Source organism: Pan troglodytes, chromosome 17 (genome assembly GCF_028858775.2).
Source record: "Pan troglodytes isolate AG18354 chromosome 17, NHGRI_mPanTro3-v2.0_pri, whole genome shotgun sequence".
Taxonomy (NCBI): domain Eukaryota; kingdom Metazoa; phylum Chordata; class Mammalia; order Primates; family Hominidae; genus Pan; species Pan troglodytes.
This window is the reverse complement of record NC_072415.2, coordinates 41,240,847-41,259,326: the sequence shown is the minus strand read 5'-3', so window position 1 is coordinate 41,259,326 and position 18,480 is coordinate 41,240,847. Positions and strand designations below refer to the sequence as shown.

The 18,480-nt window shown below is 38.5% G+C and overlaps 1 protein-coding gene across 1 annotated transcript in view; it reads right to left on the bottom strand.

Annotated features, from left to right (window-relative positions):
• Positions 1–280: 280 nt before the first annotated feature.
• Positions 281–18,480, bottom strand: part of DSG3 (desmoglein 3) — a 29,858-nt gene continuing 11,658 nt past the window's right edge. The window contains exons 5-17 of the mRNA XM_523900.8: positions 18,116–18,271; positions 17,539–17,683; positions 16,705–16,871; positions 15,755–15,883; positions 15,304–15,489; positions 12,275–12,546; positions 11,176–11,315; positions 9,880–10,104; positions 7,283–7,543; positions 4,212–4,351; positions 3,832–3,895; positions 2,216–2,499; positions 281–974 (exon numbers count right to left, since the gene is read on the bottom strand). Of these exons, the coding sequence (XP_523900.7) occupies positions 360–974; positions 2,216–2,499; positions 3,832–3,895; positions 4,212–4,351; positions 7,283–7,543; positions 9,880–10,104; positions 11,176–11,315; positions 12,275–12,546; positions 15,304–15,489; positions 15,755–15,883; positions 16,705–16,871; positions 17,539–17,683; positions 18,116–18,271 (2,784 nt within the window). The 3' untranslated portion in view covers positions 281–359. The remainder of the gene's footprint in view (positions 975–2,215; positions 2,500–3,831; positions 3,896–4,211; positions 4,352–7,282; positions 7,544–9,879; positions 10,105–11,175; positions 11,316–12,274; positions 12,547–15,303; positions 15,490–15,754; positions 15,884–16,704; positions 16,872–17,538; positions 17,684–18,115; positions 18,272–18,480) is intronic.

Sequence of the window (18,480 nt, the reverse complement as noted above, 5' to 3'; positions counted from 1 at the left end):
AGCGCCCCTGCTTAATCCACTAAATCACATTGCATTTTAAAATGATAAACACCTTCTTTTGGCAGGGGAAAAATAGAAGCTTAAGAATGTTTAGGAAAATTTCCTGGCGAATATGATCTTAGGGTTTTGAAAAACTTTAAGATTTACTACAATTTGAATAGTACTTGAGAATTAGGAGTGACAACATATTGCTTTTGGGGTATGAACCCAAACATTTAATTTATAATCGTGATCAGTTTATGAGAGAAGCTAATAAGTGCCAAATTATTAGCCCAATACAGTGAGCTTTGCTATGCTATTTTGAATACTTTAGTTCAAAGATCCAGATTTGGTCAGTGTGGTATTCTAGCTCATTCTGGTCATATTAGACGGGAGCAAGGATCCTCTGTACAGAGCATAGTATGTGACCCTCGTAGCTGCGTTGGGCCAGCTAGGTTGCCAGGAACACTGGAAATGGGACAGATCACCCTTTCTGTCACTATCACATTTTGTGTGAGAAGTGGATCAAAGCCTGCAGTGGAAGGTTGCACGAGGGAACCAGAAGCCGAGTAAGTCTCCGTTACCAAATAGTTACCATGCTGCAGAGGGTCAGGGATGGAAACAGCTGGCTGGACAGACCCAGAGGCGGACAAAGCAGAAGCTCCTTGACTTCCTGACAAAGTCTGGCACTTAACAAATCCTGTCTGCTGGGCTTCTATGGGATGGCCACAGGATTCAATCCCATAACCGCTGTCTTTAGAGGGTGGCTGAACTTGTTTGCCTTCACCATCAACACCAAGGCTTATCTCTGCAAGTTTTTTAAATTTGGGTCCAAGTGAGTCCAAGAAGCTGTCATCCAGGTCATCAGCAATAAAACTGCAACAACCCACGGAGCCCACAGGAGAACCAGTGGCATCTGCGCCTTCATTATCATAGATCAACAAGCAGTCATTTGCTTCCTGGCCATCGTCTTCCTCCGCACAGGCAAATGCTTTCTAAGACAGAGAAAAAGTGGGAAAAAATGAATTTTAAGAAAGAGTCAGTTGAACAATATAATACTGTTTGTAGAACTCATTTGGATTATGAATGCCCAAACTAGGTAATCCATAGAAGTAAAGGACACTGTCTATTAACAATCTTGTTCAAAAAATTATCTGGTGTTTAGACAACAGTATGGTTGACATTACCTCAAAATTGAGCTAGAACCTTTGTCTAGATTCTACAAATCTTGTGGGAGCCTGACATGTGACTGTAACACACATCCCACCTAGAAATATCCCAAGAGTCCTCATCTCAAACAACCCCTCCCTTTCTCCCCTGCCCTGCAGTCTTTCTTCAAACACAATATCACTCTTTGTCTGCTTGGATACTAGGTCAGACCTTGGCACTTACCAGTATCGATACCAAAACTCAATGTGAGATCCATTCTAACCATGCCTCTCTGCCCACTAATCTTTGGTTATCAAATGAGAGGCAAGCATCCTACTTTTCAAAGTCTTCTTTGTTTTCATATCTATGTTCCTTTTCTGTTCTATGCTTCCTGACATGTCATTCCTCCCATCACTGATCTTCCATCCTATTCTTTTTGCCTCCCCTTTTTTGGGGGTCATTAATTCAGTGGTTCTTCAACTTTTTTAGACAGATAATGTGAATACTCTACCCCTCTCTCAGGAAAATATACACACAGGTATTTGGATATCCTTTATGATACAGGAAATACAAAATGAACTGCTTTGTATTCTTAAAGAAGATGCTAGAAATTCTCACATAAAAGAGATTTGCCCTCAATTGTTTGTTCAGTTGGAGGAATGAGATGCTACTTGCTATATGCTCTCATGTTGTGGTTATCTACTCATTCTTCTTTTATTATTAATTTGTTTATTTTAGAGACGAGGTCTCACTCTGTCACCCAGGCTGGAGTGCAGTGGTGCCATCATAGCTCACTGCAGCTTCTACCTCCTTGGTGCAAGCAATCCTCCCACCTCAGCCTCCCAAGTAGCTGGGACTCCAGGCATGTACCACTGTGCCTGGCTCCCATTCTTCTTTTGATCAGTGACCCGATTTTGACAGCTACCTTAGGTTATCTGTATTATTTTGGCAAAAAACAAACAAACCATTTTTTTCTTGCATTTTAACAAGCTGTAAATAAAAACTGCAAAACTGAAGTATATAATCAAATAAAAAGATCTCTAATGTAAATAAGATAATCAAGCCACAAAGTTTTTCACCAAATTACCTGAGAAAAGTAGGAGTCCAGAAAATTCATGCTTATTGCCCCATCAGCGTAGTCCTTATTGGTTCCTCCAGTGGAATGCCTTGTTCTCATGGTTCCAGACTGCCCTGAGGAACAGATGCCAACTCCAGTGGCTGCTCCGAATCCTGAAGCAGCTCCTGACACTGTCCCTGTTGCAAAGCCTGCAGCACCTCCAGATTCAGTGGCTGCTCCAAGCTTAGTGGTCATTTCCATTCCTGAAGTGCCTTCCACCGCTGTCCCTCTGGCATACGTATTTGTACAAACTTCTAAAAACAAGGGAGAACATTCTGTAATATCTTATGCTGTTATTTGTTGCATTTTTATAAAATGGGTCTTGGGTGTCTATAAGCAGTCACCATGTAAACAAGTAAGTGGGAGAAAATACAATTATATGACTAGAGGTGATAACATCCCACAATGTGTTATGTGAGAGTCACAAAGGAGGGCATATAAACGGGTGAAAAAGCTCTAAAAATATACTAATTTTAAAAGTGTACAAAGAAATAAGATTTTCAGTGACAACAGCCAGAAATAGAAGAGATAGGATATTTAGTACACAGCTATGGGAAGCTTCTAATGCAATGCTTGTTTGTTTTCACGAAAAAACATTATAGTTAAGCAGTCATATGAGCTCAGTATGGAAACCAAAGAGGAAACATACATAATGTAATCATGCAAATTAGCATGTCTTTGTACCTAAAGAGAATTTAACAAATCACGACTATTCAGCCTGTTACCTTTACATTATGCTTTCATGGAAAGCTACTTTTTTCTAGATAATTCTTTACATAGCTCTTGCTATGTAATTCTAATGGGAAAAGCAGGTGAGGATTGGAGCATCTGATAAAGGAAGACAGCTACATATTTGGGGAAATCTCATGCGGATTTTGCAGGATGGACACTTGAAAACAACCTATGGAATTAAGCAAAACTTTAATATTAGGCATTAAGTATTATTGTTCTTTTAGTTCACTGAGTAGTTGTGGCACTCAGATAATATTAATGCAATAGCCACTTGGTAAAACCAAAGAAATAAACAAATTCACCTGTATGACCTGTATGGCAACATAAGTGATCATGTCCTAGTATGACTGAATGCAGGAATTAGTAATTGAACTGAAATCAGGATACTGTTAGTTCTGGGGAAGAAAGAAGGGGAACAGGATCGAGGATGTGCACATGAGACTTTAACTGAAAATATGACTAATGTTTGGAAAAGACAAAGTTGGGTGGTGGATACATAGATGTTCGTTATATTTTCCCTTACATTTTTCTATATGTGTGAAGTCTTTCCTAATTAAAAAATTAGTAATTGATTGCCTGAGAACTACACGTCACTAAAGTTTGGAAAAAGTATAACAAATCTTTAGATATTGACAATGGTGGCATCAATGGATAAATTAACTTATTGAAGCCAGACATGTCAGGGAATTGACTAATACAAAAATATTAAAACAGCTTTTCTCCATTTCAGTGGTAACAGCTCCTGACATGTGCACACAGATGCAAATTATTAAGAAGATAATTTGAACACTTCTTATTTTTTAATATTTACCACTTAACTCACCATTGCTTTCAAACATTTTATGTCCACTTACCAGAACTTTCCATGAAATCGGCTCCATTGGCTGTTACAGGAGGCACACAAATATTTGTGATTTCCTGCAAACCATGTGAAAAATAAATTCATTTAAAAGTGAACCAGATTTCAGAGCAATATAGTGACATGTGGCCCTTTGCAAATTTGTAAATGATAACATTACAAGAAGTGCAAATTCTTGCAGCGATAACCATTTCTATGATTTGACATCTGAAGAGCTAAAATCCTAAAAGCCTCCATCTATTCAGCACTGACTCTGAAACTAAAGGTCAAGAAATCTCTTATTTTCATGTTCCTTTGCCTCTTTTCCTATCTCAATGTAAATCACACATTTTCTCTATGTAATTGAAATACATAATTTATGAACTGGATGCTTACCTTGTCTTCAGGATGGGCTCCTTCAATTCCCCACTGATGAATTGTTCCTTCTGAGCCATCAGGAACTGGGATAAAACCACCTGTCACTCCCCCAGTAGAACCTGCCCCACAGTCACAGGTCAACAGCAGAAGGGGGGCCACTAGTGAAAAACAAAACAAAACATCAGAACACTTGACTAATTTAGGAACTATTTAACGTGATAATTTTTCAGGAATGTTACAAAGAAAATACAGTATCTTAAATATTAGTAGAAAATTCCTAATGAAAACCAAAATTAGTTTCTACAAATGAAACTTGGTACAGTAAGCACACTAGAATTTCATGTGATTATGAAACTGAAGGAGACAGATCAGATCATTTCTTGTTGTTTTTTTTTGGTATATTGTCTTAAAATAGGCACTGATGTATGAATGAAAGTGGCTGTTTGGCTCCTCAATCCTTTTCCTTAATATATTTTTATGATTATTGCATTTATTTGCACATGTTGGGGCTATGTATATTGTGTCAGGTGAATACACAGATAAATATATGACCAGAATGGTCCAGATTTCAGGTGGGCACGATGGTGTTTTGGTAATCCAGTCTCTAATTATCTCTCAGTAAACAGTAATTAACCAGAAAACTCCCTCAGTAACTAGGGTGATAGCCTAATAAATGGCTATCAATGCATTCTTAATTGTAATTTAAGAATTTCTTAGTTGTGGCTTGAGCTTGGAGGGCTCTTCTGGCAGTGTAAATATCTTTCTGTGCACATCCTTGGCAATAAAGATTAATGTCATTCTCATGTGAACTGACCAAGAGTGACATACTTATTCTTGAAAGCAGGTGTTTCCCACACTTTGTTGTCAGTGGCCCCACTGCCACCTCTGCCCTGCCAAGGCCACCTGAATCCTAATGTTTCAACTCTCTTCACTTAGAGGCAGCTTAGTGAGGGGTTTAAGCATGCAGCCTCTGAAGTCAGATTCTAGGGTTTAAATTTCGGCTGTACCACTTAACAGCTATGTAATGTTGGGCATGTAATATCATCCTTCTTTGCTCAGTTAACTCATCCATAAAATGGGGGAATAAATAGTATCTACATCATAGGTTGTTGTGAGGATTGAATTAATATAGGTAAAGGCCCAACTCCTTAATACTATTTTTTTAGGGTTTAAGTTTCAACATATGAATTTCTTTGGGGGGACACACACATTCAGACCATAACAATTAATCTCCCAATCCTCTCCAGGGGCCACTGTAATGCACTGCACACTTGTCCTTTCTTTTCCAGTCTCATGTCACAGCTCTAAATCTGACCTTCATCATCTCTCTTGAACTTTTACAATGACCTTTTAAGTGTTCTTTCCTTTCTAATTTACACTGTTATACTGTACACACTGTTGCCAGGGTTGTCTTTCTAAAATACAAATATGATCATGTTAGTCTTTTATTCAAATGCTTTTAGCAGCTCCTCTTTCTCATAGGATAAAGTACAAACACCACAGCATGTGTATGTAGCCCTTTCAAATGAGTCCCAATGCATTCTCTGTTGCTCCTTCACTTTCCACAATTTCCCCACGCTTTAGCCTTCGAAGGCTGTGTGATTCCTAAAACAGAAAATACTAAGTGTTTTCTGGCCTTGGCTGATGCTGTCAATTTTTGGAAACGCCTTTTCCATTTTTTATACTGATTATATCCTAATCATTCTTCAAGGCTCAATTGAATGATTCCTCTATTCCGTGAAATGTTCTGTAATTACCCCTTTGTAGTAATTTCTATTACAGCTTTATCATGGTATTTTTCCCCTATAGTTAGACATGCATGAAAACCAAAATCAAGTTTCCTTTTCAGCTAGAAGCTAGCATAGTGATTCACATAGAGGTACTTAAAAATTTTTGGTTCTTGAACTTGATTAATACTATATTGAAAAACCAAACCTCTGAGTGTCAATTTCAGCTCTTAAACTAAATGGTGTATAATAACTTTAGAACAGTAAATGCTTTTGGAGAATAAGGAAGGGAAAAATATAGCATGTGTGGCAATTAGCTGTATCTATAGCAATTTATTTCTTTTTAAAAAAAGGGACCTGAAAAAATATTGGAAAACATTCATATCTGTTCAGTTGAAGTGATGGTTGTATGTGTAGTTGTCTACACATTTTCTCTACTTTTTGTGGTTTTAAAATTAATAATCACATAATTAATTTTAACTCTAAAACTGTGATTTTTATAATAAATTAAGAAAGTGTGAATTTAGCAAGGATTTCTCTTGTTTATACAAGAATTAGTCAGGAAGTTCTTTTAAATAGAGACCTCTTACAATCAAAATACTATTTGATTTATAAGATTTTGATTCAAATACAACTTTTCAGAAACCTATCTATTGAATAAATTTTACCTTTATTGGAAAAGGATACTTACGCATAGTTTTCTAAATGTGTTTAATAAACTTAGTTATATTAAATGTGAAGGTATTAAAGGGGATGCATATTCAGATGGCAATCTATTTTGAGGAAATGCTAGATGAAGCAATAACTTCTCAGAACCTATGCTATCTTAATAGCATATGATATTAATATTAATATCATATGCTATTGATTAATATTAGTGGGGGTTAATTAATTAATATTAATAGCATGTGGTGATATCTTAATAGCCTATGATACCCTATTTGTATTTCCCTAAGTTTATTTGACTAGTGTTCTCTTTTTATCTTAGAATCTCATGAGATGTAATGAATATAGAGAAAACATCTTAGAAAGTGCCACACTCTTGGATAAAGCCATAATTTTGACCATGAACATTACTAACAGTGTGTAGAAAGTCTTCATGATTTGCTTTTCTCTTGATTATCTTGTGCTGTCTTCTAAATGTCTGACATATATAACTTGTGTTGCTATATGAATATAGACTGTTAGCAAGCGACATGTTACACATTTCAGATTCTTTCTGAAAATGCCATTTCCCCCTATCTTTACCTATAAAACATCAGAGAATATTCTTTCCCCATTGCACAGACGAGCAGGGCAGCATGGAGGCCTTTGCAAATGAGGACACCTGGTCCAACAGAGAATGAAACATTGGCTACTCACACAGCAGCAGCAGGAGACCAAGGAGCAGCAGGCCGATGGCGGCAGGCCCCAGCCTCCCTGAGTGCGGCCTGCCATACCTGGTCCCAGGGCTTGTGGTTGGGTAAGAAGTTCCACAGATGCCCCTGTTGTCACACTGACAGACTTCCAGTGTCAAGCTGCCTGGCATCTCACACCGATTGTTCTGACTGTCTGTAAGTACCAGGGAGATGTGGTATACTCCAGGAGCTATCTGTTCCTGGGCTCTGAGGAGGGCCGAGGTAGCTGTAGAGAAAGAATCATGCAAATCAACAGTAGGACGAAGTGTCTTTTCAGTCTATTTTGTGTTGCTATAACAGAATATCACAGACTGGATAATTCATAAAGAAAACACATTTATTTCTCACAGTTTTGAAGGTTGGGAAGCTCAATATCAAGGTGTCAGAATCTGACAAAGGCCTTTGGACTTCATCATCCCACGGTGGAAGGTGGAAGGACAAGAGAGCATGAGAGCAGGTGGGGGCTGAACTCACCCTTATAACAACTCACTCTTACTGTAATGAACCCACTCCCATGGTAACACCATTAATCCATGCATGAGGACAGAGCCCTCATGACCTCATTTCCTCTTACAGGTCTCACCTCTCAACACTGTTGCAGTGGGGATTAAGTTTTCAACACATGAGCTTTGGAAGACCTATTCCAACCGTAGCAGTGTCTTACACTCTTACTACTTATTTTCATTAGCAGAGTTAGTTGCCACAAACAATAGGGTTGATAATAGAGTGAGGTTTGAGCAGTGACGAGGGCTATAATGGGTTCAAGTGGGTAAATCTGTCTACACCTGCCTCCTTGTCCTCTCTGTTGCAGGTAGGCCAATTATTCTCTCCCATGAAACTCAGTTCTACTCTGCTTTTCCCACTAAAGAAGATGGGCGACATCATTTAGAGTCAGGCACTCCTCTTCTGGGGCTTAACCACTCTCTTGTATGTCTGCACCAATCCTTGGACTTGTGTGGCCATTTGAGTGTTTGTGTTCCTGACTTTGTGTTCTTGTGTTTTACTTATCAAGACTTTCAACTTTGGCTGCTACTACCTCAAGTGCTCTTCCTGGTTCTTATCCCGTGAGCTGCAGGTCTATGATATGGGATTTCCTTGTGGTGATGGCCTATTGCCTATCTGAGTCCTGAGCATAGACTGTTTTCTATCTCCCATTGCTATGTTGCCTTTTTAAAGTGGATCCCACAACAGTTCTTGTAAGGTTCAGCATTGCATTTGTTGAATCTTTTTGATCCCACCATATCCTTTGACATTGTGCCTTGCCCACCTAGTCCAATCACTGTTGCCTTGCCCAGCCACACCTGGGCAGGTATGTCTTGTGACACATCCCGGCCCTCTCTAATCTTTCTTTGGCAGCCTCTTCATTGGCCACGTATCCAGTAAACTCATTTGGAGCAAAATGCTACATGCACAGTTTGGAGATAGATCTTTATGTCAGAAGTGTGAGGGCCCAAGGAAAGATGACCATGAAGATCAAGATCCCTTTGGTAACTCTGGCAGTGGCTGCTACTTAGGACTGAAGGACATGCTTTAACAGCATGTACATTCATGAAAGGAAGCAAGGCTGGTTCAGAAAGGAGCTAGGGAAAAATGAGTTTACTAAGGACTTGAAGTGGTCTCATCGTCACTATAAAATCCAGAAAGGATGGAGACTTTTAGGGAGTCTAATGTCTATTTCTATGACACTTCTGGAAAGCACAGACAATGTACAATGAGTATGATAAAGGTTGGGAAGGAGAAAGGATGAATTAGCTCCTCCCTGTTGGATAATGGGTTTGCAAATTTCAGTCCGCTATGCTCTCAAGGTTCCTGACTAGTGACAGTGTAAGCGGCACTCCCTGTGAGCCTTGAGCAGACTGACTTCTTCATGCTACATGTCTGCTCATAGACTGCTCCATCAGAACAAGTTTATGTATTTAGTATTTAGAAATCTAAACAGCTCTGTGATAAATAGATACCTGACTTTTTTTTTTTTAGATGGAGTTTTCACTCTTGTTGCCCAGGCTGGAGTGCAGTGGCAGGATCTTGGCTCACCACAACCTCCGCCTCCTGGGTTCAAGTGATTCTCCTGCCTCAGTCTCCTGAATAGCTGGGATTACAGGCATGCGCCAGCACACCTAGCTAATTTTTGTATTTTTAGTAGAAATGGGGTTTCACCATGTTGGCCAGGCTGGTGTCAAACTCCTGAACTCAGATGATCCTCCCACCCTGGCCTCCCAAAGTACTGGGATTACAGGCGTGAGCCACCGTGCCCCACCTAGATGCCTGACTCTAATCTTTTTTGGGTGCACTATGGAAGTAGAAATAAACAGATTTAAAATGTTAAAATATCAAATGTACCCTAAAAAGGATTCAAAATAAAATATGAAATGGTGCTAACAGTGTATCATTCCTTTTCTCTTCTGAAAAGAGAAGTAATTCACAAGGCTACAGCCACATCTTCATTGCAAAGAATTTTTCCAGTTACTTTTGGAAGGACCTGCTCTTAAATGATCTTCCTTATTCTTCTGGAAATACAAAGGAGCAGTTTGCATTTATAGAAGCAACTTTACTGTTACTCACCATTGAGGGTTGTGATACTCCATACGGCAGGCAACTTTACAGGTTGATCTTCCAGTGCAAATGTATAGGGGCCAGTGTATCTATTATTCAGTGTTCTAGCGGAGACAACCACGGAAGGTGAAGAACTGCAAACTGCATCTTTTTCGAGGACAGCTGTTGGACAATTGTCATTGAAATCGGGTACTCTAACATATACCGTGCCTGTAGAAGTTTTACCCGTGTATTCTGTAAGAACAATGTTTTAGAGTTAAAGAAATGTATAGAACAAAGTTGTACAAAAAAGGAGAATCTTTTACATTTCTCTTTTCTGTAGCCAACTTAGTGTGTCTTCTCGTGAAATACTATATTATCCTCAGAAGTAAAAATAGTCATCCTATTTCTGCATCTTGTAAAAAGCAAATTGAAATTTACCAAATAGGCTGATGTCTCTAACTATAATTAATTGAAAATTAATTTAATATGCTCGAACCCAAGACCGGTAAGATGATGAATTCACCAATTTCAAATAAAATCCGCACAAAAATAATAACTTTCTTAAATGTGTTGATTTCACTTGTAATCAATGTGTGAAAGGTTTTTGCTTCTAAAGCACACATTTTTTATTTGGAATAAAAAATTGTATATTTTTATTACTCAAAATGTTAAAGTTTATTAGAGAAAAATTTTAAATGCTGAAAATAAAAAATAATGAAATAAAAATCTGTCTGTGGGGGCATTATGTGTCATTTCTGTTGTTACCCTTACTACTTTTTTTCTTGTTTTCCCAAATGGCCATCTTTTTGATACTTATTTTTTTTGGGGGGGTTATCTTTTTTATTACCTTCAACATAAATTAATTTTATACTTGAGGAAACACATACACTCAATGAATATTATTTTAAAACATTCCAGAAGAGGAAATTGCACTGTTCAATGATAAAAGTACATGAGGTCTCTATAGGTACCTCACAAAAGCACCTGACGTACAAGTTGAGCTTCCCTGATGCGCTTTGTCTATGAATCCTTATCCATTCCCTCAAACCCAGGGATTTCTGTCGGTCAAAAAATTTCTGCTTCAACCACAGCAAACCATAGGGACCTAACACAGAATTCGCTGGTTCAAACTCCACTGAGAAGTTGAAACTCTTAGTTTTCTCTCCTGGATTCAGCTGCCTCAAACTTGAGGCCCAACACTCCTAAGATAATTCTCTCTCTCCAGTGGTAAAGATAATATGTTGAATAATCATAATCCTCTATGCATAAAGAAGCATCAATTACAATAACATTCCTCTGAAATGATTCAAATATTTTTCTTACCGTCTATGGCCAGAACCTCAGCTGTGATTGTTTTGTTAACTATGAAAGTAGAATCTCGGTTCATATTTTTGACAAATTTGATTTCAGCAGTTTTTGAATCAATCATTAGGTATCCACCATCGTTACGTCCCATGACATATCTGTTTCATAATATTAAAAAAAATAGTTTTCTTTCAAATGTGGAATGTTACATATTTAATGAAAATGACTCATTTTATATTTAGTATATTCATATTTAATATATGTTGACATTGAAATATGCTTTTATAAAAAGCAACAGAAAATTAACATAGCATAGATGAGCCATATTTCATAATTCTTTTTTTTTTTTTGAGACGGAATTTCGCTCTTGTTGCCCGGGCTGGAGAGCAATGGTGCCATCTCGGCTCACCACAACCTCTGCCTCCTGGGTTCAAATGATTCTCCTGCCTCAGCCTCCCGAGTAGCTGGGATTACAGGTGTGCACCACCACGGCTAATTTTGTATTTTTAGTAGAGATGGGGTTTCTTCATGTTGGTTAGGCTGGTCTCGAACTCCCAACCTCAAGTGATCCATCTGCCTCAGCCTCCCAAAATGCTGGGGTTACAGGTGTGAGCCACTGTGCCAGGCCCATATTTCATAATTCTTAAGCATATATTAGCAGAGTTTTCCAATTCTGCTGTGCACAATAAAATAAAATACCTGTGTTCTTGCTCTGTATAATATAGCAATTATTTTGCATGGTGCTGTTATATTTTAGGCATATATGTCTTTGTATGTGCTGTTTTATATGATAAAAACATGTTCTCATGGTGCACTTCTACTCCTTTGTAAGACTCAACTGTAAGTTTCCATGAGACATGTTCCCAATTTCTGTTGATAGGCTAAGGCATTCTTTCCTTGGTTTCCACTGTAACTTGTGCTTATGTTATCTTTGCTTCTAGTACAGTTAGATGATCACCTAATGATTTAGCTAAATGTTACTTTTTGAGTTACCCAGTTTCTTGTTTTTATCAATGTCATATCTCTATTCTTGGCACATAATAGTTTATGTGTTGTTGTGATAGCTTATAGATTAAAACCTCATCAAGAAATAGGATATAAATAAAAATAGTCTTACTTGACATTTGAGGCAGCTTTGTTAGTGTCCTCATCGATGGCTTGATATGTTCCCAGGATATAATCCACCAATTTTTTGCTACTTATGCCTTTTTGCACAGTAAATGTCTTGGAAGCAGGACGGAATGCAATTCCTTCTCTTACGTTTATTACCTGAATTGTGACTGGGGTTGACTGAACTCGGTATCGAGAGATTACTGATTGGTGAAATTCAGCTTTGTTTTTGACAGCAATACTAAGTTTCACGCTTTGTAGTTGTTCATAATCTAGAGCCTGGAGAAAAAATAAAATTAGAAGGCAGTTTCACAAAAATACACTCCCGCAAACCCAGTAGATGATGACAGCACACTATGCAAGATGCTGTGAATGAATTCTCTTGTTTTTAAATAGCAAAACAGCTTCAGAAATTATTATAATGTTGAGATAGAGAAAGCTTTAGGATTCTTAACTCATGAGACCTCAGTTTGGTACTAATAAGGGTACCTCTTTCAGACTAGAAAGACATCATCATAGTCTCTTTAGGCTATGAGGTGCAGTGGAAAGAACCCCAAGTTTGCTATGGTAACATGATTTGAATCCTGGTTCTGCTGCTTAATAGCTGTGTGACTCAGGGAACGATGTTTGTTTTCTCTGATCCTCAACTCTCCACTTCTGAAAAAAAAGCCTTACCTCATCAGGGTGTAGTGAGGACTGAACAAATCAAGCCCCCTAATACGTTCTTATAACTGGCAGTTATGGTCATTTGCAGAATCTTCACTGGATTTATGTACAATGGTATCTTTCCTGACTTTAAAAATTCTTAGGTGGGAAAGGCAAACTACTTCATAATCTTGGTTGGCAAATAGGCCCCTGCAAAGCAGTGAGTGGGTGGCCCAGCAACTCTTTGTAGACTCATTTTCAGAAGGTCTTGCATGATAGCCATTTGTTTGATCCCCTTATTGAGGTGGCCCAAATCAAGGCCTGAGGAATCCCAGGATAACTTTTCTTCATTCACTAGTAAATTTTTTTGAGAGTGATGAGATAAGAACATGCTCATATTGGTTACAACTTTATATCACTAAAAATGATTCAAGTAAGAGATCTGGATTTAAGTTTTAACTTTGCAATGACTGGCTTTGTGTGCTCAAGCATTTTCCAGTGAAGTGGAAGAGAAAGATATCTAAACACGGAAGTATAATACAAGGGGTAAGAGGCAAAAGAGATGATAGCGTCTATGTGTGAAAGCAAAGGAATAATTCTACTTAGGAGAGCTATGAAGGGTTTCTGAGAGGTATTCATCTAAGCTGAGTGTTGAAGGATGCCGGGAAATTATCCAGGCATAGGTGAAAGCAGTTGCAGGCTGAATACAGATGACAAATTGCGTTGTGAATTTCATCTTAAAGGGCTAGGAGCTAGCAACCCTGGCTGACTGTAGAGTCACCTGAGGAGTCTTAAGGACCCACTGCTGCCTGGGCTTCTCCAATAGTTCCTACACCCTTACTGTCAAGGGAAAGTTGCAGGTAACTTGAGTTGATAATTAGGGTTGAAGGCCAACTTCATAGCCAGTGTAGAGCCAGGGATGGTTTTAAAGAGAAGAGTAAGGGATCCAAATTGTTTTTAAGAAAAATGTGGTGGTGCACTGGTAAGAATGAGGAGAACAAAGTCAATGGAGACAAGAGGTAGGGATATCTATTAGGAGGGACTGCAATCGTCTAAGAGAAGAGAGGAAAAGCCAGGCCAGGGCACAGGCAGTAAGGAGGTAGAAGAGGGTCAGACTTCAAAGACAATTTCTAAGGCTGTATGCTGTGAGGAAATGTCACAATTCAGGGTAAGGCCCACGTTTCTAGTTTGGGAGACTGAATGACACCAATACACAAGATAGAGAATAGCTCACTCCCAGGCATTGGTGGGAGTTTATAACAAAACCCTTACAAGTGGGGATGGCTGTGGCACTTGTCCCAAAGAGTACAGTAACAAAGGACTGCATGTACAGCTTTCAGCAGCCCCCTTGTTAAAGGATTATATGGTCTGTCACTCAACTGGATTTAAGGTTTAAATAAGGACGCTCTCATGGAATCCAAAATGCTGTACCAAGGGCCAGATGCGATGGCTCATGCCTGTAATCCCAGTACTTTGGGAGGCCAAGGCGGGTGGATCACTTGAGATCAGGAGTTCGAGACCAGCCTGGTCAATATGGTGAAACCTTATTTCTACTAAAACTATAAAAATTAGCTGGGCATGATGTCACATGATGTGGACCCGGCTACTCAGGAGGCTGAGGTGGGATGATCATTGGGGCCTGGGAGGTGAAGGCTGCAGTGAGCCAAAATCACACCACTGCACTCTTGCCTAGATGACAGAGTGAGACCTTGTCTCAAAAAAAAAAAAAAAACCAAAAACACCACAACCACAACCACAACAACAAAAAACAAAAACCAACCAAACAAACAAAAAACCAAAGTGCTGTACCAAGGAAGGGGCCCAGATCACACTCTCAGATAAGGAGTCTGTCATAGCCAAGCATATTAAAAGCTTTACCCAATTATTTATCTTTCAGTTTGCAGATTTTGTTCATAAATTCCCATTTTGTAGGAAGAGTTGCCATTTATTCTCTATTGACTGTAGCTAATCCATTTAAAACCGATTGACGAATGGGCAAGACGTGATTCCATCCATTCTTATCTTGTCCTAACTTCAATCTGATTGTTGCAAATGAGATTAAGTCAAGAAATGTGTTTTGCTTCCTTGTGCTTAAAGTATGGACACCCATAATATATTACCATGTGCTTAAAGTATACATCATCACTCCCATAGCATGTTAGTGTGTTTGTGTTTACTATAGAAAGTTCAATAGCTTGGAATGAGTTCAAGATGTTAAGAGAGGTTGCCCTCAGGTAAAGCAGCTCTATGGGGATTACAAAAAGTTCAATCTACTTTTATGTGTTTTCTGTAATAAAGTGATATTAACAAATAAATACATTTTATCTGTAGAAATGATCATTTTGGTTAATACAGAATTTTTTTTACCAATGAAGGGAAGTCAGACCTTACCTTCACCACTTTCAGGATGCCTTCATTAGTTCTAGGATCAGTTTGTATTTCAAACCAATTTCCTTCGTTCCCAGAGGTAAAGAAATATACTGCAAGCCAATTATCTGTGTACTCTTCATCCAAATCTGTTACTTGAAATCGAAGTAATTCAGAACTTAAAATATTTTCTTCAATACTTGCTGAATACTGAAAAGGCGAGAAGCAGAATTAAAGACCTTATGACAGGTTTTACACGGAGGGATTATGTTTCTTCTAAATGGTAATCCTTATTTCTCAAATTATGTATTTCCTTCTTCTGATTACTGAATTCTTATATTTTTTAAAAAGCATATTTCTTTAAAGATAAGTGCAGAGAACTTAAATAAAAGCCAACAAACAGGCAAGTCCTGAATTAGGATTTCAAAGTATTAAATATATATCTAAATGATTCTTTAAGGAGCAATGGATGTACCTGAGAGTCTCTAAACATTGGGAAGTTATCGTTGACATCTTTCACTTTAATATTACATTCACATTGAGTTGATAGTCCTTCTCCATCTTTGTCTGCACCACTCACAACCAGACGATAGCTGCTAGCTTGCTAATTTTGGATAAAAAATAAAGAAAAATAATTAATCTCTAAGAATTATAAATGGAAACTACTTGATTCCTATGGGTAAGGAGGTAGAAATATTCAATTTTATGTAGAAGACATTTGTGGGACTCTGGATGGTTGGGTGGAGGTCTTTAAGGGGCTAGGGCAGGTTTTCTGTTTTGTGAGCTTCTTATGGCAGGACTGTACTCTACTGTAACCTTAGAGCAAAAATGGGCAATGAGTAGGGTGGGAGTAATAAGCTCACTTATGGAGCTTCTCTGTTAGTCTATTGGGAAAGCCATTTGTACAAAAATAATATGGAGTCTGACCGGGTAGCCTGTAGTAATGGAGATAGAAGGTGGTGGTGGTAGGTAATGAGGGGGATTGGAGAAGGAGATTCTTTAGTGCTCTGGAAGCAGGGATAAAATTAAGAGAAGTCAGGAGAAAAAGTGTGATATAAAAGAAGGCTTTATTCCAGACAGAAATTTCTCCCTTCATCTAAGACACTTGCTTCTCCTCCGTCACATGAGGAATTAGCTGCAGTTCAATCTTTGTCCATGTATGTCTATGTCAATGCCTTCTTTCATTGCCCCTATTTAACTTCCACTGGTATGTTCAGGGTACAACTGATTCTGCAGGTGCCCGGTACACATCTCACCTCACCAGAATCACACTTAAAAATGCAAACAATTTCCCTAGATTAGCCAAGTTAAGTACTGAGAACCTCTTTTCTTTTTTAATTTTCAGGTAAAATGGAGTCACCTCTCTTGGTTTTCTTATAATCAAACCCTTTAATCTTGAATGTTCCCCCAAGTGCTTTGCTGTACCTCTCGGTCAAGAGAATTGGTCAAAGTACGGACTTCCCCAGTGTTTCTGCTTAGGAGGAACATGGGTGTGCCTGCTGGTTCCTGAGAGACAATTTTGAAGGCAATTTTAGAATTCAAGTGGTTTGGTTCATCTGCATCTGTGGCATTTAGTATCATCACCAGTGAGTCTAGGAACACAGGAAAACGTTTATTAAAGAATATGTAACAATTAACATTATGTTTACTTTAAATATTCCAAACAAGTTCACATTGATGCTAATTTTTCAATATCCTAAAATCATCTGTATGTTCAAAAAATTGTATATCACTTGTGATACCTCTTTCTGTCTCTCCCAACCAGGTAGAACTGTGCTTCCTTCCATACAAACTCTTCGGTTCTCTCTAAGCCTTACGTTTGCTGAGATTGAGGCTATATTCTATCTCAATTTTCTCCCTTGATAGATTGTCATAATTCTCCCCTTTCCACAAATTATCCAAGTAATGTGAGTGTGTCTCTGTCCTTTATAACCTGAAAGAGCCCAGCTGATGCATCCAGGCTACCCAAGGCTGCCTGTTTAGCTTTGTGACTGCCAAATGCTCATATAAATTGTATATATAGAATAAGATACTATTGACCTGATAACCAGACTATAACTAGAAATACAGTGATAGTAAATAATTAGCTCAAATACACATTTTAGAAAGGAAGACCCAGATTTATCTTAATGAATTTTATTTTTCAAAACTACTGATTAAACTAAGAGCATAAATTAGTTTGTAAGAATGACATATTGTAGTGGGACTCATATTTGAAAGTAGATAAACTGAAAGTGGTAAGTACTGTAAAAGACTTACTTGAGGCACTATTTTCTTCAATTTCACCCATGAAAATTTGTTGTGAAAATACTGGAGGATTATCATTAATATCCAAAATTTTAACCGTTAGTATAAGTGGTTTCTCTACATCTAGTCCTTGGGCGTTTAGAGCCCGACATGTGATCTAGGAACAGAGGGAAAATGTGGAGTATTACTCTGCAATCAGTTTTCATACTATTAAAACTTGTAGAAATAAGGCCTCTGTTGGCATGGACATCACTTTTGTGCAAAGCAGAAATATTTCCCCAAAGGGTAGACAAAGCGGAAAAAGGTGCCTGCTCTGGGCAGACCAACTGGGCAAGTTCCTCCTTCCACCAGGCTAATGCTGTGTCATGGCAAACTGAAGCACTTGGCATGCTAGATTTCAGCCCTCACTCACGCACCCTCTGCTGTGTTCCCTCAGGCGAGGCTCTGTGGAGGGACTAATATTGTTATTTGCTGGTGGACTGATGCATGTACTGAACTCTCCTCTAAATTTACCAGTAGAAAAGTGTCACTTTCTAAAGCGATGGCATACAAGGAGAAGGGTAGCCCAATGTTGAGGACCCAAACTTACCAGGAAGCTTGGAGTTTCCTCCCGGTCAACTATAGCTGTTATGTTAATATCTCCAGTGTTTTTGTCAACAACAAAGATTCCAAAAGGCGGCTGATCGATTCCCACTCCAGAGATTCTGTAGGTGATTTTCTGGGTTGCTTGGTAATCTGAAGTAATCTACAGCCCCAAATACCAAAAACGTTGAGGTGACCATCACTCAAGCCTTTCCCTCTCCACCCCCACTTCCATAGTCTAAAGTCATCCGTTCATTCGATTCACTCTTTTTGACATTGTGCCATTTACTTTTTGCCTTGATAGATACTAGGAATATGAAATAAAATCAAACCGTTGTTTTTGACAACCAGCCTGAACCAATGATGTGCGCT